Below are 25,940 nucleotides of genomic sequence, written 5' to 3'. Positions count from 1 at the left end.
AAAGGAAAATAATAATTTATTCAATTCTACTGTTGTGGACACAAAGCTATTACGCTGAATGTGTAGGGATGATTTTGTATAACTTTACAGCTTGACAAGCAGAACTTAAACTTTTACTGTCAGAGACCTGCAGAGTTCATTAGAAGTAAACTTTCTACAAAAGGTACCTAAGTTGAGCTCATGTTGTGAACCTGGCTGATGACCTTTGCAGAGAGTATTCCCTTATACACTTTGCTCATTATCAAAGAACGACTTTTAATAACTTCATATGCAAGCAGACTAATTACTGTCCTCTTCTGCCATGCACTTTTGCACCATGGCAAATATTAAATTGGCTACATCTTCAGAAACTGAAACATACCCCTAGGCTTTACTCCGGAGGATACGTGCATGCAGGCATGCTCATCTCGATCTTCCTCGGCGTACTTTAAATACATCTTCTGCTGTGAGTCAGACAAGAACCTTTTGACCTTTTCATAAAGCACAAAAAATTGCTCATCATTTAAAGAAAACTCAGTGCACCTGAAAGAACTGAGCAGCCGCAGTGTTGGCGGACTTAAAATGTGCTGATAATCCCTAGGTCACGCACGCAGGCACACTCTTTAGACCTCCTCCTGGGGAAAAAAAGTCACGTTACATCAAATAATTGTGTCATTAAGTGTAGTCATTATAGTCAACTGTCTAGTAGGAAGGTGAAGACCAAATATATGCCAAAATTTGCATAAACAGTAAAGATGTATTTACATTAAATCAATATGGTGTTTAGTGCCAAAACCATTAGTCAATTATTTGATTAGTCGATCAGCATTTTGATAATTGATTAATCAAATTAAAAATGCCAAACATTCACTGGTTCCAGCTCCTCCAGTGTGAGGATTTGCAAGAAAATAAATAATAGACTTATCCATATTAGCTGCTGTCTAAATGTCCTTACAAAAATCACATGCATGTGCGCACTGTAGAGTCAAGATGAAGACACTCAGTTTAGCAACCTAAGCACATCAGCTTGAATGCACCATTGATGTGTGTGCAGAGGATCAGATTATTATTGCCTCGACCAGCTGATGTGGCACACAGGTAAGACAGTCTGCCTGACCAGCTGATATCTGGCCTCATTCCCAGTATGTTTGTTTTTTTGACAAAATGTAAAAGCTTTTCGAATACTAAATATGGAAGTTTTGTATCACTGCCTGAAATTATTTGAAGGTCATGTTTTGACCTCAAGTTGGTTTTAAGAGCTTTCCCACATTTCAACAGCCAGACCTGAGGTCAGACTTGATGTGGAAATCACGATGGAATAAAGATGTATCATTTTAATTCTGGGCACCGTTTTATGGCATAACAGAGGTCAGTTATACAAAAAAGGAAAACAAGCTCGGGGTAATGCTGATCCAATCCCCTCTCATATTTGGACATGGCTTCTGAAGTACATTACAGAAGTGTAAGAAAAACATTATTATGTAAGAGTGTCCTCTTACATCAGAAATTATGGGCACCAAATAATTTTGGCTGTCTTTATAGAAAAAACAGTACCTGCAATTATCATCAAAAGAGCAAATACTGTTTGACTCTTCACGTGTTTTTATCTTTATCATTAAACTTCCACTGTAAAATCATAAAACAATGTTTAACCCTACACACACATTCAGATATGTCCAATGAGAACACAGGAAATCAATTCCAGTAACAAAAAGGTTACCATGGTCTCCGTGGGACGCGGCTCTGCTCATTGATGAGAAAGCACCGACCCTGGTTCCCATGGTCCTTAATGACTACCTGAAAACACCTGGGAGATCCGACCTTGCTCCTGAGAGGCGACATTGTTCGCCCCTAACCCTTTCATTCCCCCACCCCCTCCTCCCCTCTGGACTGTGATGGATGCGACCTGAGATGCCCCTGAGAGAGTGGTGACTGTGTGGTCAATAAGTTAGGAACACTGAGGTCTCTTTAATTAATCGGATCACCTAATAAAATCCCACCTTTAATATCAGCTTTGCTCTACCTCCCATTTCCTATTATTACTTTCATGCACATAATAAAAACTACCCAAATGACAACCATCATGTTTCTCCTTGCTCGGAACTATTCAAAAAGGACAAAGGGAGAACCAGCATATAGCACAGTTTATTAGCTCTTTGTTCTTAAGAAGTGGGCATTTTGTATGTTAATGTTAATGTCTGATGTTCTCTTCCTGTTTGTCAGCAGCAGCAGAGCTCGTCCAGCCTGACATGACTTGGCCTGTCCTGGTGACATCACATTACCATTCTGCATGGCTGGCAGTTTATTCAACCCACAACGCCCCATGGCACGGACTGACGGTGAAGCAACAGAAATCTATCAGAACACCACGATCTCTGGGAATCAGAGCGTTTGAAGAGCAGTGTACGCACAGAGTCATCTGCCCTTTGTTCTAATAATTACTCTGACTAGTGTTACGCTGTTCGGCCCTTGGAGAATCATAGAGGACAAAGGGGACAAGCTCTCCTTGAGAAGATTCAGAGCTATTGAATTAGCTTTAATTCAAATTAAATTATGTGTCATTAAAAAGCAATTCAAAAATAAGAATTACTTTTCAAAACCATCAAGGACCCTTTCAGTAGCTACTCTTGAGTAATGTAGTCCAGCTGCAATGGTTAAGATTAAAAATATTTTTTAACATAGTGAATAAACTTCACTGCTAAAAATAGAAGGATCAAATGACTCAAGGAAAAAAATAATTGCAGCATGGAAACATGTAAATTAAAACCTAAAAATAATATGTTCCTGAAAATCTTCCACTCCCACTTTGCGAGTGGCAGAGAGAGACTTAAGAGTGCGGAATACATCTAATAAGGATTTACAGCCCTTTTTAGGCGCTAAAGCATCAAATAGTGTTATGCCTTTTTTATTATGGGATTGCATAAAAGGTTTTGCGCTGGCAAAATTGCGGAGAGGGACTTCTAAAAAAAACCCCGCTAAAAATAGCGTGAAACTGATATATCATTGCTGACTCACCACCGCGTCAGAGGAAATTGCATCAGTGATTTAACATCTGGGAAAAACAGGTGTGAAAAGAGAGAGAGAAGACAACTTTGGCCTTTGTTCAAAAGTAGTTAAAGAGTTATGTGACTGCAGCAAAGAAAATCAAAAAGATGCATATATAGTCACTTTACAGGCGCCGTCTGCTCATTACAACAGAGCAGGACAAGAGGGCCACATTGCAATAACAGCCAACTCGATTTTACTGTTCTGCCTCCCTCAGTGACTTAGGCAGCAAGTCCAGTACAGTGAGTTACAATTGAAGCAGTCAATAATATATTTATTAAAATAGGCTTATTGGATTTTTAAAACAAGTTTACACCAATGATCTTGTGAAGTTTAAAATGTCTTACATAATTCTGGGAGGCATTCTTAACTATATCATTGATTTTCCTGTTGAGCTGACACCATCAATCTATTCAATTAAGATTTCCTCATATTGCGTGATCGCAGCAAATAGTGTCTCTTTATTTCAAGGCCTGTAGCGCGCCTTTCAGTTTGAATTTAGTTCATTCAAATCAACTTAACTGTGGCCAAGATAATAAAAATAATAACAGATAATATGAAGTCATTAGTTTTAGTGAATACCTCACTAAACTGAAAACATGTGGTGACCCAATTTTGCAGCCCTGACAGTAATTTGTGGTAAACTTGGTAAATATCCCTCTTAGTGTATGGTGAATGTAATTTGGGGTGCCAGTTGGGTGGAGTTTACTATAGTTACAGAAGATTGGTGCACAGAGATATATAATAAACTGACTTTTAAATACTTGTGTAGACTTTCTGGCGCTTTCTATGTGGTCTTTTGGGATAATCCCGTGCCCCATCAGATTAAAACCAGGAAAATGAGGCATGTACAGAACATGGTCAAATTAAAAGAGGAAACCGCGGCATTAAGTCGTTGATTCTATAATGGTTACAGAGATTGTTCTGATATTCACTTGCCCTACTTTTCCCTGTGGGGGAAACCGCTAATGATAATGCCCACATGGCTGAAATGTGCTCTCTCTTTTACCTCCAAGAATGCTTCAATATGTCAAACAGGATCTGGGATACAATACAGTGTCATATCCATACGATGATTATTACTCACGCTCAACAGCTGCTCTACAGCACAGTGCACACGCACACGGACAAAGCACATACATATGCTTTACAACTACCTACTTTGAGTTCAACCTAGGGCTGAATATGGAACTAGGATGTAATGTTTTTGAGAAGCGATAAAAAAAAAAAAAAAATACATTCACACATGGAAAATTAGTCACTCTGCAGATTCACAAGTCAAGTTGAGTGTAAATGTATTCAAGCTGTCAAACCTACAAATGCATCTACAGCATACTAGCTTTCTGTGCTTAACTCTGACCCCCTTACAGTATACGGGGAAAGAACACAGCCCAACAGCCTATAAATCACACAGGCAAGCATGCGGATTATTAGTGTAATAATAACTGCACACATTTCTACCAGAGCAGTCTTTGCAGAACTAAAAATAATCAGCAAGTTTGGGTGTGTGTTGGTTACTTCATGTGTGAGGACCACATGAAGAAGAAGAAACTGTCCTTGTATCATGTACAGTACGTCTCCATGTACAGCGACGCACTGAAGGTTGTCAGCACGTCTCTACACAAATATCACAAGACAACTTTCTGAACACTTTCTGTGCTCAGCTGATTATGTGCATCTGGCTGTGATACAATTCTGGGAATTACAGTACATGTTGACACATGACAAGATTAGTCATCAGAGGGAAGACAAACAGCAACTACTGTATTAGCAATCTGCTGAGAGATGCTGAAAATGTCTGTGGAAGCATAATACCTGGAGAGCACGTAAGTCAGACCTGTTAACCAGTTTGCTATCCATTTTATTTCTCAGCTATTTACTCGTGTAACATGCTTCTGTATGTATCTCATATAAAGTATGTTTTGACAGCCAACATTAGGGTTCCAGATACCAAAGTAGACATTCACCATTCACATATACACATGCTAAATTACTGTACATGTATGGTAAAAATAATTTCTCATTTCTCACATTGTCAGTGCAGACCTCTGCTACAACACACAATTAAATGATGCATTCAATATGCTGCCATCTAAACATGCCAACACCACGGAAATATGGTGGGGGATGGTCGTGAATCAACATGTTGTCAAAGATAGATACAGACGGATCAAACAAACAAACATGTTGGTGTGTGTGAATTAACTTGAAAACTTACACAGAGCAGAAAAAAAAGACAAAGCTGCTTTAGCTGGTATTCTTTTGCTGACGGTGCCTCTTTCCCTGTGAGGCACAGCCTCACATGCCTCTCTCTTTGCCTCCATCTTCACCGGATTTAACACCTCAGTCCCTTGTCACATTCCTGAGCATATCCAGATAAGTCCCTGGCATTTCACACAGGGTGTGCACTGCTTTATAATGCAGCTATACCAACACAGTGATACACACAATGTAAAAGTATATGCAAACATAGGATGGTGGTACTGAAAACATTCCTAATACAGAACTGAACCTCCATCGCGCACTATGATAAAATGACTGAATACAGAAATAACACTGTTGATGTATTTTATGGACAGAAGTTGTTCATTTTCTAACATTTGATGTGTAGACCTTATAATATATAGCATTGTTTCTCCCTTTTAAACCCCCTTAAATCAGTTAAGTGATCAGTGTTCTGCTGTGAGAGAATCACATTTGTGTTGCAATACTTGTGGATGTTGTTTACCCCTCTTGCAAGATCAACACTCTGGCACTGCCTTTGATTACAGAAGTCTCTTCCTGAGTTCAGTTTAGAGCCAGGCAATGCAGAGGTCCACAAACTTCATGTCATTGAAATATGAATAATATATGCTATACATTTCACGTTGTGTATATGTTTTGCATTTATTGGATGCTTGGATTACTTCTTTAAAAAAGGTAGGCCACAAGTCACTTTCTCTTTGCATCACAGGGCTGAACAGACACACACCAGGACGCAGCTTGGGGATTTTCTAATTGCAGCAGATAAAATAAATATGTTGTTCAGCAACCATCTTACTTATCAGAGCACTTATCAGGTGGATATTTCAGATTCTACATAGTTTCCTTCAGTCCCTTAGCGACTGTGCTGGTGGTTACACATTTAAGTGACTGCCCTAAAACTCGAGGCTCTAGTGTAAAGTTTCAAATAAATTAAATAAAATTGCAATCCTGCCTTGAAATGTACTGATGTTGTAGTAAAGCTACAAATAAACTCTTCAAGGCCTTGGCTTCACTATCTGGAACATGTGAGTGTGTTCTGCTTGAGTGACTGCCTGCATCTTTTCAGGCAAGGTGGCCGACACATCACCACATATTTATTACATTTACATGGATACTGTAATATAACCGAATATAATCTCCATTATGAAAAAGAGAATTATTTATCATTATTAAATGTTTTGAATTATAGTAAGAGTGAAGTGTAAGTCAAGAGTAAGTGCACCTAACGATTATTTAGTTATAGTTTTATAAAACAAATAAAACAGTGGCTTTACCATTTAATACATGCCTGGCTATTCGAATTAGTCGTCAGTGAGAAGATAAATGGTTCTTGTTGACAATATTGATTAAAATCTTCCAATGTAAACTTTTACCTGTCATATTTCATACCAAATGTGATTCCAAAAACTACAGATGAATAAAGACGACAGATGCCATGGTGAAGATGGGAGTCACAGAGAGAGGAGGTCTAGCAGAAGTAAAAGATATTGCTTGAAAAATCCATATTACTATCACCATTGCCTACATTAGAAACACCACTAAACATCATTCACACAATGAGCCTCATCATTAAGTCGCCTCACATGTGATTTATTGAAGCTTATGACCTTTCAGTCTGACAGCTAGAAGGAAATGAGCGATGATCAGGCACACAAAACGCAGAGAAAATGTTAATGGGACCGGTACAAAAAGTAAAATCATACAAAAAAGAAATTACATTTCAGAGGATGCAAGAAAGAGGGAACAATGTTACGATCAACATCTCTACAACAGTTATTTAAATTGATTTGAATTCTGCTCATTCAACCTCCTGTTCTCTTGGCATTTTAACGGTTGCCACATAAAGCAAATGAAACAACAACATGTGACTTTGTGGAGTCACCATCATTCCTGCAACCAAGTAAGTGCAACTGCTAGTTCTAGCTAACTGTGTTGTCTCATTCATCCAATATTTCACAGGCCAGGGCTAATGAAGGCCACAAGATCACGAAGGCAGGGCAGCTTTGCTTCTATATTTGAAGCCTTTGTGTGACTGAATGGTAAAGACTGGCTAAATGGAAATACTTTCAATTATTACTGAGAGGCCAGATCGGCTTGCACTGCATGACGTGGGCTGTCTTCCTACAAAGCACCTTGAACACAGACAGAAGCAGCTTCACTAAGACGGCCAGTCAACGTGAACGGCTCATTACAGTGAACAAAGATGAAAAACAGCAGAGAAATGGCACGATCCACTTGTGGATTATGAATGAGTCTACAGTTGTTTCAACATGAGATTCTCAGTTCCCACGCTTCTGTGATTCGCTCAGGTCAAGTTACATGTACCTGATACCTGTCCTTGATTGGTCACAGTTTGTTTACTGGGATCGTTAATGATGCAGTCTTATATGACATCACCTTGACCTATGCTAGGAAGCATTCTCAATGGAAATGACAGCTCTCTGTTCCTAGTAGACACTCACAAATAAAGACAAATAAAAAGCAGATTACACAGCTCTATTCCCCCATTCATAATTATTGACCGCACTAAGACAAAGCAGCACAATTATTGTAGAATGTATCATTTTGGCTCAATCGGTTTTCTGTTCTCAACACTCAAGTTATCAAATTAAAAGCCAGTTGAGTGGGAAAATATCAACTTCCTGAATCAAATGAATGGAAATTGGCCGCAAACTACAGAGTGCATGTGCCCGCCTGTGTGCTTCTTACACTCTGGGGTCAAGACAAGTGCTGTCCACCACCACACGGTCAAAACAAAGGATGAGCACCGTGAACAAAGAATGCTGACTCTGCGCTATCCTATCAGTTGGCCTGAAAGACAACCACTTGCAACAGGAAACAGAGCTACATGGTGTCCAGTTTCCTGCAAACAGGAGAGGGGGGGAGAAAAAAAATCAATCTCTCTGTTATTTAGTTCTGCTTTTTATATGACCCAAGAGCTATCAAATATAACCACCCATCCCAGCCTGTGTCAGCTGTATGTTTGTTTACACACCTAATGTAGGTTTAATGCAGGTCATATATTTTATTTGCTGCATGTGTGTGCTGAGTGTCATGAGTCTATTGTCTGTGTCCTAGGCTTCTGCTTGTCTACAGTATGGTATGTGGGCATAAATAAATTATCCAACCGAGTGTCTGAGTGCATGTGAGTGCACACATGGGTATGTGCTCTGTGTTTGAGTTTGTTGCAGCAACATAACCTCTGTGTCCCTCCTAAATACAGAGTAGAGGAGATAAAGGGAAAGGTCAGGATGAATTGCTGATCTTGTTTAGGCTGTAATACTTATCCTGGCATGTGCCTAATACTAGAAAAAAGCACTGCAATATTCTTTGGTTGGGAGTTGTATGTGACTGTTCTGGTTGCACACTTTGGCTTAACATTTCTATGAATAAAGTTTAGCTACATATGTGTTAAATCATTCATTAAAAACTGCATAATTAAGTGTACGTAACCATTTACAGGCATACAATGAAATGCTTAAAAATAATTTAGCTGCCAAATAATCTTTCACTGTCTCAAGTCTTTCCAGGGTATGATAAATGTGACTCCTGTACAAAATACTTGCAGTACATCCTGCACTAAACAACTGCCTATATTAAACCCATATACACAAAAAACATTTCATGAAATATGTCATTTCAATCTCATCCATACAAGATCTGATTAAACTAATTAAAATGTGCAGAATGTAGGAGATGACAGACAACTGGAAACAGGGGAGTACTGTAATGTCAAATCAACCTCTCAAGGTTATTGAACTGAAATAAGCCAGCAAGGACATATTTTGCCAAAGAGAATTGTTCTTGGTAAATCAATGTTGAGAGGCAAACATCAGTGTGGGGTATCTAGAGACCACCATGAGGTGTAAGAGCCTACTGCTATGGATGCCAAACACAGACGGTTCTATGGATTTTATATGGTTTTTCCTCACTAGTACATTCAGTAACTTTTGAGGTGTTAATGTTCCACTTCCTACACAGCCATCTTGTTATGCAGAGCTGTGAAAAGACACATTAATGTAACAGCTAATAGCTTTTAAATTCAACAGCCAAAAGGTGGTAGGTCATTGGAAGATGTAGAAAACAGACAAGAAATACTGTAAAGTAATTCAAATTCATAGAAATTCAAATTTTAAAAAGGAATGTTATTAAAAAGCTGACAATCGATATAATCATACATCAATCTCTCTCAGGACAGCTGCCCAGTTATCATGGAAAATGACCTTGACAGGATGAATTACAGAAAGAATAAGATGATCAGGTCTCATTCACTGCCAGCCTGATGTGAGCACATATGACTGTGTGTTCAGCTTATAATTATCTTGTGAGATAACCAATGACAGCAAGGGCAGCCTGAACTCTATTTCCTACTGCTTTGCTAACCAGTGTTGTTTTGTTGATTACATGTAGCCATTGTAAGCATTAAAAGGGTTTTTTTCACATGGAAAAGGTTATCCATAATCTCCTGAATATAAAACACAAGTAAATCTGTAAGATGTGAAAGACAAGGTCAGTCAAATGTCATTCTAGTGCATTAACAGATTGGCTGCTGAAGGCACGTGTATTATCTAGTGCCCATCATATACTGTGTACTGTATGCAATGTCCTACACTGTGTCAGACTGTAAAAAAGAAGTCATGATGCATTCTAATCACTGACAGCCAGATGTAGAGCAATACTGATTGGTGTAGTTCACCCACAAAAGGGGTTTCCACCCCCTCTCACCTTGGTGGTGTCATCATGGGAACGTTGATAGCGTTTCCAGCGGCAACCATAGATCCCAGTGATACATGACAAACACAGCTGGCGCTCATAGACCTGGAGGGGTTGGTGTTTCACCATGCTCCTTCAGTCAGTCCTGCTTCCAGAGCTCTAACATCCCACTGACTACCAAGTATCCTGTAAGAAAATAATAAACATAGGAAATGTTAGCATTAATCTTGACGCAAACAACATGATCACAAAATGTTGAGGCCAAAAAGACCAAATTGAACAATCTATGGAACAAATAGTAACTAGAGTAACATGTCTGGCACTTTGATAAAAAACATGCGCTGTCTTGAAAAGCACCATGTTTTTGATACAAAGCCCAGCCTCAAATTAAGACCTTGTTTCCCAGCTCCCGTTTCCAATGACAACTGAGACTGCTAGGAGCTTTCATCAATATGATCAAGGAGAAAAAAAAAGAAAATGAAATTGAAAATGGCTTCGTGAACCGACCATCCATTGAACGTCACATTAAATTACAGTGACAATGAATATATCACACAGTCACTACATATCTGGGCCAAAAGGCAGCATGAAGGCCCCATCTCTCCTTTTTATGTCAGGCCCAGAAAAAGGCCAGGCAAAGAAAAGGCCAACAGGTGTAACAAGGACGTAATGAATCAGTGACATTTTAGCAAAACCCTTCAATTTACTGTATAAAAATTGATGCATGCTGCTTTGTACAGATTTAATGGTCAACAAGGAAACTAAACCTGCAAGCTGAACAACAATAATTCTGTGCTGCAGTGTGCACAGGGCCTTCCCATCTTCTTTCCTACATGTTCTAGATCTCTCTAAAAATCAGAGGGAGGTATCCTACCCCATCATGAGACTTTAGAAAAAAAACCAGCACCACTTTCATACCTGTTTAATGCTGTAGTACTGACCATGGGAGGATGTACCAGGCTGTGCTGGCTGTGATTTATCAGTTATAACTCAGTCCTCCCATTGAGCTGCAGCTGATTCAGCACTGGGACTCTGCAATCAGCTATAATAACAATAATGATATTACAGCAGTGCTGACTGTTATCACAAGTTTACCTCACTCTCTAGGGACATGATGGAGCCTGTTGTGCTGCTGCTGCTGCTGCAGCTGCAAAACACACACATCTCAGTTCAATCTGGGGTTGAACGTGCGTCTCGTTATCAAAGCATGAACTGTGCATAATTAATGTCATCTATCTGCTGATGAGAGTCAAACAAACATGATTAAAAATGTATACACACACAAACACAGCATTTTAACTGGTGATATTCCGCTTTCCTTGTTTGTGAAGCACAGCTAGCACATGGCTAAGTCTCATCTGATGTTTCAGAGCATTTCTGCATGTTAACTACACTCTTCCTGCTGTAATCAGGCTGTCTCAGGCTCTGAGCAGCTGCTCATTAGCATCTGCAGCAGTGGCCACGTTTCCTGTTATTAGTGAAACTGCTCTGAGCCTGGCCTGGCCCACCCCAGCAGGACCACAAGGGTCTTGACAGACAATATGCAATGCTGCTCTATGCCTTAAAACGAAAAGCGTTACACTTTAATCAACCACATACAGCAGCTGCAATTACAAAACAGAGATGTAGCTAAAGAACATCGCTACCAAGTCGAAAAGCTGAAGAAGAAAAGCACTTTATGCACAGAACATTAAATATTTAAACTCTTAAATGGCTGTAGGGAAGCAAGATAAATAAGCCACAACTGCATTCACGGAGAACAAGTTGAAACTTCCCATCTTAAAATTTGCAAATATAATCAACATTCTCAGAATCAGAACACATTTTTGATGTCCAGCGATTAAGTCTGAGTCTGGACTATATCAAATCATCAGAAGGAATAACATCAAAATTATTGAATTTAATGCGGCATTTTAGGTTGCAAAAGCATACTATTTGGAGGATTAGTTAAACATTTTAAGTACATTAAGTAAATACATTGTTTGCACTGAGTGATGGCAATGAGAATCAAACCCCTGACAGACTGATACAGGGCAACCTCTGTCAAACAAAACCAGGCACAGACCGGATGAATGCAGGGAATCACTTTCCTTTCTACTACAGGCCAAACACACTATGAACCAGGGTGTTATCTATCATCACTTTATCTTACTGCACTACTGTATTGCTCAACATCAAGCTGTCATACAGCAAATCTTACTGAGTAGCTACATTGCAGTCTGAGGGATTTAGACCTTAATCAGATCAGGAACTGCTTGACTACTGGCATAGCAATTATGCTTGTCTGATATTTCGTCTGAATAAATAAGTCTGTCGGACGGATGGAGATCAGAGAGTCTGCTGATGGGATAAAATTTGCACATCTCATCTAGTGCCAACGACAGGTGAAAGTTTCCACTGGTCTGACCAGAAATGTCAAAGGTATGGATATTGAAAGCACACAGAAGATGTTTTTTTTTGTGCCATTTCAGAAGTATGTTTCCTTCACCTGTTACAGACTTAGTGATGTATCTATTTGTCTTACAATGGACTACACACGTTAAAAAGAGGATAAGAGGATAAACCGTTTTGACTTTTAGGTCAAACTTTACCTTTTTGCCCAATTAGTGGTAAGGATATCTAAAATAAAAATCTCAATTGTTTTCATTTTTCATTCATTCAGCATAATCAAAATAAATCCGTTGACAAACAAACATAAAATTTGATTTAGTAATTAATTGGTTTGATATTAACATTGACAGGCCTGAGCTTCAATGATGGTTGAGTACAATCAACAACTCCTAACATAATGAACAACAGACAAATATGACAAATATGTGTCTGGGCTTGCAGGCCAAGCCTTTAAGACAGAAAAACAATTGTGCAGCTCACACAGTAAAGCCCCATTGGTGTGTTCATCGTGGCAAAGTAACAACCACTTTCCGCACCGTCATGTTGTCACTTGTTGACAAATTATAATGTTCAAACCTGTATCCACAGCAATGTGTCCATGCTGTTACGGCAAAGTGGTTCATGCGGTTTATGTTGCAACATGTTCACCTCCAAAAGCTTCCACTGATGACATGTCGCAGCCACCTCAAAGTCAAATATCACTGCTACTTCAATTGAGCTGAACATCAAACAGCCCTTTAATTCCATACTATTTCATGTGGGATATTATCATAATTAGGCAGAGCAGCACTGAGGCCACATACTTGTCACCTTGAAATGGGACGCTCATCCCTTTTTTACGTCGTAGTTAATATGCACCGACCCTCCTCCAGGCTGTACAAAGACAGAAGGAAAAGTGCTACAATTAATCCCTTTATCAGCATTATGTCTTTCCAGAAACCCATCAGCTAAATATGGCCCAGTGGAGACAATTAAATCTCGAATAAACTGCAATGAATTGGCTAAGTTAAATATAGCATCAGTAGTAATGTTCTGCACTTGCATCTCAGAAAGACATTACATTCATCCAAGACTCAGGTCATATTTTGGATGGACACCTCAGACCACAGTAGGTGCAAGAGTGTGACCACCATGTGGGCTGCACCGTCACAGTGACTCACTGTGTCACAAACACAACAAACGAGCCACAAAAGCTGAAACGATTGAGCACAAAATAAGAAAAGACCGCCTTCCTCATGCTTTTTTGTTTCTGGTACATTGCCTCTTCATGACGGAATCAGATTTGTGAAGTGAAATCAACAAGCAATCACAGCTTTCCACTACAGGAGAAGCAGTTTCCTAACATTTATGTGTCTGTAACAAGTTGATGAACTTGGATGAACGAGAAGAGAAGATATGAGGGGTGTATGAAAAAAACCCCTAAAAGGCTGTTGTCATCTCCTTTTGTGCTGCCTCATTTCCTTCAATCAAAAAGGCACAGCGAGGGAAAACAGTCTGCAGGGGAGGAAATGCTTCAGCAGTTTCCCAGCAGAAAACAGGGTCTTCTTCTGGCCAAGGAACTGAGGGAGAGGCCAAGCAGCAGAGAACTATGGGATCGAAGGCCAAAAAAGCTACTTAAAGAAATAGTTTTCAAAAAAAAGAGACAAATTATCCTTACTTAACCAGTGCAATGTCATTCAAAACACCACTGTAATGCAGAGTGGCCGAAATAACAGTAATACCTGTTAAATGTAATGTAATCCCATAGACTAATGCTATGAAGCTTGTAACGTTCAGTTACTGACTTTCTCAGAGGACATATTTATCAAATTTTAACTTTATTCAACTGGTGATTTCTTTTTAGACTGTGGGGTGTAATGTTCTTTTATTGGATTGAATTATAGTGTAAGGTGCTCTTGTTCACATATCTCTATAGAGTTGAATGTACGGATGTACGGATGTACTCAAGACTGGTCTCAAAATGAGGTGACATTCTAAGATTCACATAGGTAATGTTTATCATAGGACCAGTAGCCAGTAAGCTGCTGTAGTTTCAATTCAGCCTTCTCCAAAACGAGAGGAGTTCCCAAAAATGTGATCTGGAGCCAAATGATTGCCAATTCACACATTTACCTAATGCATGACATGCATGACAAAGCAGTCCATTGCATGACACAGTGACACTCACAACTTGGTGAAAACACTAAAAGTTGGAAAACGTTTGCATTTTGTAGTTTTGGTAAAGTTAGATGTGAGCAACTTGGTCACACACACAGTCATAGACTCCTAAAACAATATAGAGCAAGTCTTTACATAAACAGATAAATAAATACAACACAGAGATATCTACCTGCATTGCCTCAAGGAACCTATTTAGTCTTCTGCAAACAGGCCTCTATTTAATCTTTTCCTGATCCCTGTCATGCTTGAAAGACCTGACTTGCTTTTTGAGATGTGCAATGATACCAAGTAACAAAGCACCATGGAGACTTGGCTGAACCATGTGGCATCAGAAGATGCCTGTGAGGGAGCTGATTAGCGACACATGGGCAATAAAGCCCGTTATAACAAGCAAAGAGAGAGTCATTACATCAGAGCTGTTAAAGCTGGCTCAGCACTGACAGTCGAGTGCTCTTGCTGTAGAGTGTACGGAGAATAAAATAATCCAAAATAGTACTCTTGGTACTGGTAGCTCATGCTACTCACCTCCTCTTCTGTTTAATCGAAACAAACCACTGCTGCTGCTTTCTGTATGTGAACCATATCACCTCCTGTACAATGTAGGACAGACCTGCAGTGTTTAGAACAGTACATGTTCAGGTTTTTATAAACTGGCCATTGGTTCCGTCATTATTGTGTTGTATCAGCTGGCAACAGTGTAGAAAAGTGCATATCCATGTAAAGATTGTTTTAGTTTAACTTAAGGTATCAATTATGTCACAAGGGCACACATATAGCTATCACCTCAGCAAATATCTGATCAAATAATCTAAAAAGAATCAGATTTTCAATTTATAAATCCTGAAAGGCTACAGATAAATAAGAGCAGATCATCAGCTATGTCAACAGAGGTGAGCACAGATAAAAAAAGACACACACACACACACACACACTAATGCAGGCTAAGCTTCTCACTGCTTTCTTTAATTCATCTTGCCATGTGACAAAGCCAGGCGAGTTTCCTGGGAAACCAAACATTTGGAGACGTGTTTTAACTGGCCATATTGTGTGTGTGTGTGTGTGTGTGTGTGTGTGTGCACGAGTGTAGACACTGTACAAAATATAACTCCTTCAACTGCTTAAATGAAGTAAGGGGAAACAACGGCTACTAATGATTCTGTTAAATTAAGTTTATTCATAAAGGAGAGCAGTGGATCAAGGAAAAGAGGAGGTCTAAGTTCTCTAAAAACTAAGTTAGACTGCAGAAAAATGCAGTACATTAACACCCAGAAGGAAAGTCACAGCAGTTGGCAAAAAAAAGGGTTTCTGTTTAGTTAAATTTCTTTCTCCTCACGCTATATCATAATTTAATATTGCATTAACATTACTTTTGGCCCTTACCTCTCATATCCATAATGCAGACTACTTATAATGTACGCCATTTATTAATATAATCTCTGTAAGAGCCCCATAAATACACCTAAATTGTGAATTGTGAAGGCTGCACAATAATGCACACTGCATCATAAAGAAGACACTGGGAGATCACAATTAAGTTACCACACATTTCAAAGTCAATCATGTAGCAAGCACTATAAAAACTGAGTTAATAGGCTTGCACCCACTATGTCAATTGGCTTATTCACGCTAAATGACTTCTGTGGCCCTCAAAGCAACAGTTTCATTTGGTTTCTTCTAGCTGTATGATGAAAGTAATAATCAGCCACACAAGCTGTGTCTACCATCACGTGCTGACAGTCCTGAATAGCAGTCCCTTCAATAAGCAGGAGTTGATGAGCAGAGGTTTAAACCCTAAAACAATCAATTTATTAGAGCACAGGCTGCTTTTAAGATGTTTTGTCTGAAGAAGCCTCAAATTTCTTAACAACAATTATCATCCTGACGTCAGAAGAGTGTGCTCACATGAAGACAACAATGCTTGTGAACAAAATGGGGTCGCACATTACAAGATTTTCTTTGTGGGAACACAAAAACAAAATCAATGTTTTGGCTCAGACCCCACCAGACCCATCAATGTCTGCCCATTTATGTATTAAAACAATGTAAATGAAGCTTTTTCAATCAGTGCTGCAGTTCGTTTATGCCAATTCATGTAGAAAGCCTCTGCATTACCCAACAAAAACAATGCTTGGCATATTTCCATTTAATCTCAAATGCAACCATAAATTTAACAGCTCAACAAGTTATCAACATAATTCTAACCAAACCCTAATATCAATCACTCCCATGAGTCAGTGTGGTGGAAGGCAAAGAATTAATGGCCACAGCCTATAGCCCACAGCTCCTGTTCCTCCTAAGTCTGACATTAAGTCCCACCACAAACCACTCTCTATTGGTCCAGTCCGCTAAGCCAGTCACTGACAGCTATTGCACATGTGGAAGGAAGCTGATTTGTGATAGAAATGAAAACGCCACTTTCCCCGAGCCTTTCAGTCATATGTCCTCAGGTGGACATTGAAACGGAGCAGGAAAAAAAATTCACATATCAACTCTACGCATTTGGTGTTAGTATTAACTTGGCACTTGACTGAGAAATGACTGATCTATAATAGAATCAATCCCAGCCAATGAGTCCACTTTATTAGGGCCATCAAGGATTACTATACCATCACAGTTAGCAGCCTATTGAAAGATGAAGGGAGGGATACTGATTAGTTGGCTGCAGGTAAGCAGAAAGCAAATTAATAAGCACTGACAATGCAGAATTAAGTGCATTCTGGCTAACAAGCAGTTTGCTCTGATGTTAGGAAAGGTTGATGTCAGGAAAATTATTCTCAAGGTCTTAATTTTCAACACTGGATGCAGGGAGGGGTTTAAAATAGGAAAAAATTAGATTGAGTTCTAGATATATTTCTGTACAGGCATATCCTGATTCAACTACAAATGGTTAACTAGATTTAACAAGTTGAGAATTAACTGCCATACAGAAGATGTTATGCAAAGAAATATTCAAATCAGTCTCAGTATTGGGAGATAATCAATACTCAAAGACAGCTGGAACAAAAAAGGTGATTTGCACATCCCGTTACTTCCTCTCATGCAGGTGCGGCAGGTACGCTGGCTGAGCAGGTGGCTGTAGTTTTGGTGTCAAGTGCATCTTTTAACAGATGACATGAGGCATGTGAGGCGACACGTCTACAGGTCTTTCTAGTTCTTTAAAGTCAGCTTGGTGACCTTAAGAACATGTCATAGACAAACATTCATAAGAATGAATGCAGTTTAATTTCTAAGCACACAAGACCTGAGGCACAATGAATATGAATCGATGTTCAAGTTTGTCTAGTTCTCTCAAGCTTATGACACAAGATGAAAAAAAGAACAGAGTATTCAACACATATACTTGTTGAGAAACGCTGGTGCCAGAACATTCTGGCCTGACAAATGAGGATAGAGGGGTATTGCAAAACGCTTACATAAAGGCTCTTGGGTGTTAATGTTGTTCCTGCTCATGATATTGGGCAGGTCAAGCTTTATACCAATAATCTTGAGTAAATGTATTCTCTATGACATTAAGAAAGCTTGAGAAAAGGCACAGTATTAATATAACCATTAAACAGATAACATAAGGGACAAGACAGCTTGATGGAGCGCAAACAACAGCTCACTGTCAGAGAATGATCGGTGTCTTCTTCCGGCCAACTGAGCCGAGCAGTCTTCGCAGCAGCTTACAACATCAAAGTCATACATTAAATTTAAGATTTAAAAAGACACACTCCAGGGCTGTGTCATGTGAGGTAGTGAGCAGTGCAATTGCAGCTCAAAGCTAGCTGAGAAAGAAGCATTACTGTGACTAACAGCAAATGACTACTGAAGCGTGAAATGACTACTGAAATGTAGAAGTTCTCCCTACCAAGTTCAAATCATAACCTCCATTTGTTACGTTTTGCGGTTTTGTGTCATTTTCTATTTTGTTATACCTATGCTGTCCAATTTGTCACATTTTTGTACTATGTCCCATTGCACTAATAGTGACTACTGAAAATCAGTTGACCAGTAAAGCTGGTGGGAGGGGTATGGTACAAGAACATCCAGACAATTTGACACTTTGCTCATCAAACTGATAGCTCATTAATCTGGAAAAATATGGGTCAGACTTAATCCGAGGAAAAAAATCTAATCACAGTCAGTAAGTGTCTTCAAATTAGAAAATTGACAACGGGAAGAGGAAGTGCCATCACTCATACCCATTATTAGAGCAAAATGAAATAAATGACTGGGAGAAGAGAAGGAAATCCACCCACTCATTCCAGTGCGGACGAAACGACAGAGGTGTAAGTGGGTCAAGTGATATGTGGAGATATTGCTCTCATTTTTCATCTGCAGATAAAAATAATCTGGGTGCAGTCCATGAAGGTGGGCTTCATCTTATAGTATGACGCCTCCTTCATGGACTGAAGAGAGGTTTGGTTGGAGTGATTTGATAGAGAACAAAGCTGGCTTGATGCTGCAGGGACAGTGCTTGACAAAGCAATGTGGATAAAGTAAACAATAAAACAACATTAGAACCTTTATCAAGCCTTGTGGACAGAGGGGTTGGTCATTATTGATTTAGGAATTTTAGGTAGTGCAAATGCAGTGCTTCTCCCCTGAGGCATCAACCAATGTACCATGAAAATAGGAATCTACAGTTTTAGCAACATCTAATAAGTTTCTTCTACTAGGCGTCAAGACCAAAGGCAAGAGCATTCCTAATGCCTAACATGCATGTGCTTTGGAGTATGCGGCAAGTGGACCACCCACACATGTTTTGGTGCAGAGGCGGAAAGGAAAACGTGGAAATTTCCAAAAGAAACGCCCCAGTCAACTTTGAGAGGTTGGAACCCAGCGCCTTCCTGCTGTGAGGTGACAGTGTTAACCTCTGATCCACCACGCTACGGTTTAGGCAGCTTATGGTGGGTGGGTTTGAATAATTATCACCTTAACGACTGGATAACACTGACTCTTGTCTGCTTAATGTATACTTGCACCACGATTTCTCATCAATTTAAGTACTGTCTGTGATTTCGGATGTCTAGAGGGAAAGTGAAGGGAAGCACTCAGGACAGGAGGTCAATCCCACAGAGAGGAGTGCCAGGCTATGAAGAGCAAAAAGGATGGAGGTGTATGTAAAATTTGGTTCTACAGCTAGGCTAGTGGCTCTGTGAGGCTGTACTTACGTACGGTGGTGCTTTAAGCTAAATGTTAACATCTCTTTAGAACTACACATAAAGTACATCAGAGGCTGATGGGAATGTCATTAGCTTTACAAATATTTAGTCATAAACCAAAATATTATTAAAAAAATACCCAATTATGGCTAACCATGAAGGAAAACATGAATGTGTGTACCACATTTCATGGCAATCCATCCAAATGCTCTTTGGACATTTCACTTATAACCACAAATGTAAATCTCATAAATTATATTTATATATCCTCTAGGGACCCTGAATGCCTGAACCTAATTCCAAGGCAATCCATCAGGTAGTTGTTGAGATATTTCAGTCTGGACACACAAAAGTGTTGGACCAACCAACCAACCAACAGACAGACTGGCATTACCATCCATAGAGCCATGGTGCTAGAATGACTAAAAATGCAAATGCAACAGTAGAATAAGTAGTATAGGTATGCTATGATTTACTAACCTGCATTAACCAACAAAAAGTGTCGAGTACAAAAGGTGAAAAAATTAGTTTTCTGACATATTTTCTGTTTCTACAAAGACACAATGAAGTTAGGTTAGGGAGAGAAAGACAGCTAGGACATAAGGGCAGGCGGATAAAGGGCGTTTTGTGGAGAGCGAGGGGTAAGAAGATGGGCACTTTGCCTCTGTGTTATAACTAGCAGCAGGTGTAAGGCATCTGGATCCTATAATCAAGCCTTATATGAAGAGGTTTCTTTTTTTAAACAGCTTTATAGTCGCATTTTCATCTGGATTTGATGTTCCTTCACACTGATTATTAAAGCTTTGGTAACAAACGAGAGCTAAGCTTTACGCTTCCATGCCCAGCTCACCTGGCATATCAGTAGATTCTACTAAATAGCGTGTTTCAGCTATCCAAGCATATAATTGTGAATTCACCAAAATGTTCATAAAATGGTCCATAAATTTGGTAATTAAAGAGAAAAATGAAGGCAGATACTTTTCTACCGATGGCTCTTGATAACAGTCCCATTGACTGTTATCCATTTTATACATCTACAAAATGCACTGTGTGACAAAGAGTGTAAAGGCAACAGATACACAGTCCATTACAACCACTTGTCAGAGCTTGTCCAGTCTTGCTTTTCAAACAAGGTTCCAGTTACTTTTTATTTTATTTTATAGTTCCTCCATATAGTTGAACCTACAGTAATTTATCCAACAAATGTCACTGCTTTCACAGATGCTTTTGCCATGAAATGCCAGTCAACAGAAATGGGGGTTGGGGGGGGCTGACAAGTCAAAATCACTCTAGCAATCCATTGCTGAGAATTGCTTGCTTTCTAGAGTAGAGATGGGTAATCACATTTCATGGAACCAGAGAGCAATCAGGTTTTCAGGCGATTTAAGTGATTAGTTCTTTGGGCTGTAAAGTTGTAGTACTCAATAAAATCAGTGACTGTACTTTTTGGATGGGACTGAAACACGATTTTAGGGCTGCATGGCAGAATAGTTTGGAACCACTTCCAACATTTCACTCAACACTGTTAGTTTCCCGTAATTCAACCTGGGGCAATGTTTCCTAAATTCAGTTTCTATGCCCCAATCCCTGCTGTATATATAAGGCAATGGCAGAAGGGGTTATGTCTGGACCCCTCCTGGTCTATCTGCCTGTTAGGGTTGAGAGAAAGTATTCTGGTGTTGGTTCCTAATCATAGGTGATACTGTAGTGCTGATACTGTGGCCTGGAAAGCAAACAGCTGACAAAGACATCCGTGGCATGCAGAGACCTGGTGGGAACCATTGTTGTGGGCAAATGGACAACTCCATTGGCTTAGTTCACTCCGGCCACCTCAGTCTAACTGTTTTTCATGGCCAAGAGGAAAAAGAAAGTGGGTGGACTAGTATGTTTTATCAAGGTGCCATCTGTGTGTCTGCATGAGGGCTCTTCACCACCATCTGTGTGTTGACATCACATTGAGTTCTGTCCTCTGCTGTGACTGCTGTCTGAGCCCTGGAGGCAGGGCCAGATAAGCAGGTGCCACCATGGTAAACTTGGCTTTCTGAAAGGGAAACTGAGCTTTCTCCTTATATGAACATTTGCCCTCTTTAACTCTATTACAGGGATGACTACACAAAAGCTACAAAACTGTTTCTCAGTTGCAACAAAATGGTAAATACAATTAACTAAAGATCACAATAATAACCTGAAAAACTAGCTTTCTTCTCCAGTTAAGAGGATTAAATAATAACCTTAAACACTTCTAGCATACAGGGGTGATGCAGAGACACCTGAGGCACTGAAGATATGAAAAACGTGAGAAAGGCTCATTCTCATTTTACAAAATGTACATTTTCTCAGCTACAGAAAGCAATATTTGAGATCTGTGGTGGTGGGTCCCAAATGGTTGGAATATTATCAAGAATGAAAGAAAAACAAACAGACTTGTTATGCAGTCAAAGAGGTATTTTTGCCTTTTTTCAAAGGGGAACCTCGGCTTTGACAAAATAACTGTGCACCTCCCAGTTTGACTGAGCGTTGGACTTTGAAGAGAGCTCAAGTTGCAAACTAGCAAAGACAGCAAACCAAAGCCTCCAGTGTTCCTATGAGGCTTAAATTAATAGCAATTAGCCATGGGAATTTTACCTGCACAACTTGGAGACACATGAATGATAACAGATTAAGACCAGCTCATACTATAAAGTCTCACACACTGCCACTCCTCCGCACCAATTTGGCCCTAACTATTGCCAGCATGTGCTCCATTACAGCTCTATTAACTCTGTTCAAAGATGGCAAGAAATGTATTAGAAGAAAGAAAAATTGGCGGCAGTAAAGTAGCAGTGTGACGTAAAATACTGTGAAATTATGGTCCTCTTCTGAGTCAGGGCTGTTATGTACACAGCCTTGTACCCATGGTTTTCTTTCTCATTTTCTCAAATCTTTAAATCCAATTTAGTAACCCATTTTTTTTGCATTAAACATTTTCTATTGCATCACTGAGTGGAACAACATGGAATTCTGATTTTTTTTCTCATGTGGGTGCTACAAATGAATAGCAAAACGCATTCAGAAGCGTGCCAGCTCTTTGCTGAGGTTCATTATCCTTGCTGGGGATAGGCACAGAAGATGAGTGTGTGTGTGTGTGTGTGAGTGTGTGTGAGTGAGAGCGAGACAGAGAGGGCTGGACTTGACCTCACTGCTTCAGGGCAGCCAATAACAACAGGTCATTTTTTACAAGTCAGGCTCACACTCCCTCTGGATGAGTTTGTACAGCTTTGACAGATCTTGTGTTTCTTTTGGTACATGAAGCTAGCCAATATCCACAAGGATACTGCATCTATTGTAGGATGTGTGTTGGGTATGTTTCTCTTCTTAGAAGCAGCTATGTAAGGATACATACAAGTATACAGTGGCAGTTACATAAGCAGCGCAAAGCAGAACGGCTGGAACACAGAATCAATAGTAGACTCAAATGGACAATAGGGTCAACTACTGTCTACACAGTGTAACTCTACATGTCTTTATCAGCAGCAATATGTATGAAACTTGAAAGCTAGATGAAGAAATGGTTTAAAGCTCTACAATGTATCTACAAAACTGTGTGTATACAGAGTTGGTATCCAGTAAGTGGATTACTGCTGTGAACAAAGCACACTGCATTCCTCCCTGTTGTGACACATTATATCTCCCTCCATTCTCCATGTATTCCCCTAAAATAACATTTCTAAAAGCAAAAGTGATTTTGAAAGCACTTTTCAAACAAGGCCAAGCCTTTTCAGCGTGGCTATAGACTTTTTGAACACAACAACATACAAATATCCCGCAAGGACTGTACAAATGTATACGTTATTTCACAATTTTTCATGCTAACCTCAAAATGTCAACCTGAACCTTTATATCATTTTCTCAGCTCAGTCCCTCAGCTGAAACTGGAGCGATCTGAACATCGAGAGTAATGTTTATTTTCTCACTTGGCATACAATAGGAGTTTCAATGTCATGGCCTGAAAACATTTTCATAGTGCTGGCAGCCTTCGGGACAGGAGCCCCACTTACTATGCAGAGGCATATACAGCAATGTACCGGACCACCCAAAAAGAAGTTCAAAAACACAGTATTCAGCACACTCCACTCCAAGGCCCTTCAATCCATTTATAGATGTTGTAAAGAAGCGATAAAAAAGAAACAGCCTTGCATAGTCACTTTTAAAGTCTTGACTCGTCCTGAGTCATCAGTCTATTGAAACTCTGATCAAATGGGTCCTAATCCTTTTAAAAGTAATTATTTACATTCCTAGAGTATGTTAATAAATGTCACCTGTCAACTGGAAGCTTTACCCAAAACAAATAAGTGTTGTTTTTACTGGAGGTGTAGTAGTGACAGATGGGGAAGTGTTAACACAGTCAAAAAGGATCTAACGGTTAGATAAGATGTGCCTAATGGATCCTCTCCAATGTCCAGAGTTTTAAGATGATTAAACTCCTGCATGTTTACTAGAAACTTAAAGTTCCTCTGATGAAGCACTACACAACATAAATGTAGTAAGTAATCACACGATCTACGCAAGTCACTATAAAATCTTTCTTGGACTACTAACATACCAGGAACATCCAAATGCTAAGCCTCACCTTCAAAAAGAGAAAAAATAATGGTGTCATGAATTATGCAAGTAAGTGGCAGGAGTGTTGTGCATGAGTAAACACAAATGCACATTTAGCATTGTGCATTTGCATGCATTATTTTGTAATCGACATTCACTGAGAGGATGGGTAACTAAACTAATGGTGTGAATCGATCCATATTAGTTTCTCCAAAAAGGGAAACCCTCGCTTTCATGGGATACAACATCATGGGTGTGTCCCGTGTCTTTGGGTGCACATGAGACCACCAGTGAGCAGTGGGGTAAGTACTGAGCTTAAAGCCTGTGATGGGTAAAAACACATGGTTACAGCTAATACACTGAATAGACGTATATATGACCTGAGGACGCAAAAGATCCAACCTCAACATGTAAACGTCTATTACAGAAAAGAAACATGTCAATCCTAATAACTCGCGAGGGAGACTAGCTTGTTTTTGACTGTAACGTTTAGGCACGTTACAGGAATGTTAGCTAGTGTTACCATGGTAAAAACTCTCATTAACGAGAGCCACAGACACTTTTGAACATAAAGTGAGGTATGTAACTGCAAAAATGTTTTAAAAGAAGACATGTACAGATATAAGAGTCACCTACAGGTAAATGTATGCTAATGGTAACTTAAACACCTCTAACACACTCACCTGTCTGAGGGCTGCGACCACTTTTCTTTGATTTCACAGTTAGCTTTGCGGCACACGGTAAAGTTGAGGCTTTTCTTTTTCCTTTCTCTCCGGTTAAATGTCCCCTCTCGAGAGTCAAACGGGGACAACCCGTGTCAAAGGTAACGTGTGAGAGGTGGGTGGCCGGTAAATGCTGACAGAGGCGAAGTTTTACACCGAAAAACAAAGGAGAAAAGAGCCGGGTGAGTACGGGACGGTGTTAGTGGCCTCGGTCTCGATAAAAGACGTCCCGTGTCATATTTTCAGTTACTCCGTCCGCTGTGTGTTTTAGTCCCCTCTATAGGTGAAGCGTGCCTCCTCGTCTCTTTGTGAGCAGCGGTACGTACACCGGCAGAGTAATTCAATGTACTGGATAGTGGGCGGAGTGTGTGTCGGTCTTTTTATCTCCAGCCCTCCTGTACAGTGAGAGAGCGTCACCAAGCTGACTTTACTCCCGGACAGTGCGTTCAGGTCACATCGAAAATAACCGTTGGCCGGGTTTGCCGTGCCGTTGCTACACCTTAAAACCGTCCACGCCGTTTTAATGTACTGGCATTACCAGTATTTAGGTAAATTGAAGGATGTTTATAAGGTTTCAAACGTTAATGTTAGAAGTTCTTCTCTGAAGTAAAGTAACACCCATAGTGGGAGAAATCGAAGCAAAATGGTACCAAAACACCATCATCTGATTACCCCAGTTGACAGTTCGTGCGTAAGCAGAAAATCCGATGTACCATGAACGCAACAACGTGCAAATATCATTCGAGCCAAAAGGGTTAAGGTTTTTATTAATCTGTTTATCATCTTAACTGCATACCTAATACACTTTGTTGATATTGAGAGCTAATGAACAAAATGCAGATAACAAAGATCATGAACAGCCATGTTTGCACCAACAGAGCAAGTTTATTTCTATCAAACCAATCTTGTTTTTATCACTTCTGTTTTATTTATTTTTTTCCTCTTTTTGTTCTTTCTG

The 25,940-nt window shown here is 39.7% G+C and overlaps 1 protein-coding gene across 1 annotated transcript in view; it reads right to left on the bottom strand.

The window, feature by feature from the left end:
• gdpd5b (glycerophosphodiester phosphodiesterase domain containing 5b) overlaps positions 1-25,302 on the bottom strand; it is a 42,631-nt gene extending 17,329 nt beyond the window's left edge. Inside the window, exons 1-2 of the mRNA XM_070905630.1 lie at positions 24,944-25,302; positions 9,994-10,167 (exon numbers count right to left, since the gene is read on the bottom strand). Of these exons, the coding sequence (XP_070761731.1) occupies positions 9,994-10,110 (117 nt within the window). The 5' untranslated portion in view covers positions 10,111-10,167; positions 24,944-25,302. The remainder of the gene's footprint in view (positions 1-9,993; positions 10,168-24,943) is intronic.
• Positions 25,303-25,940: the final 638 nt, after the last annotated feature.

This window comes from Enoplosus armatus, chromosome 5 (genome assembly GCF_043641665.1).
Source record: "Enoplosus armatus isolate fEnoArm2 chromosome 5, fEnoArm2.hap1, whole genome shotgun sequence".
In the NCBI taxonomy this organism is placed as follows: Eukaryota; Metazoa; Chordata; class Actinopteri; order Centrarchiformes; family Enoplosidae; genus Enoplosus; species Enoplosus armatus.
Note: the sequence above shows the minus strand (reverse complement) of the source record. Positions and strands in the feature narration are given on the sequence as shown.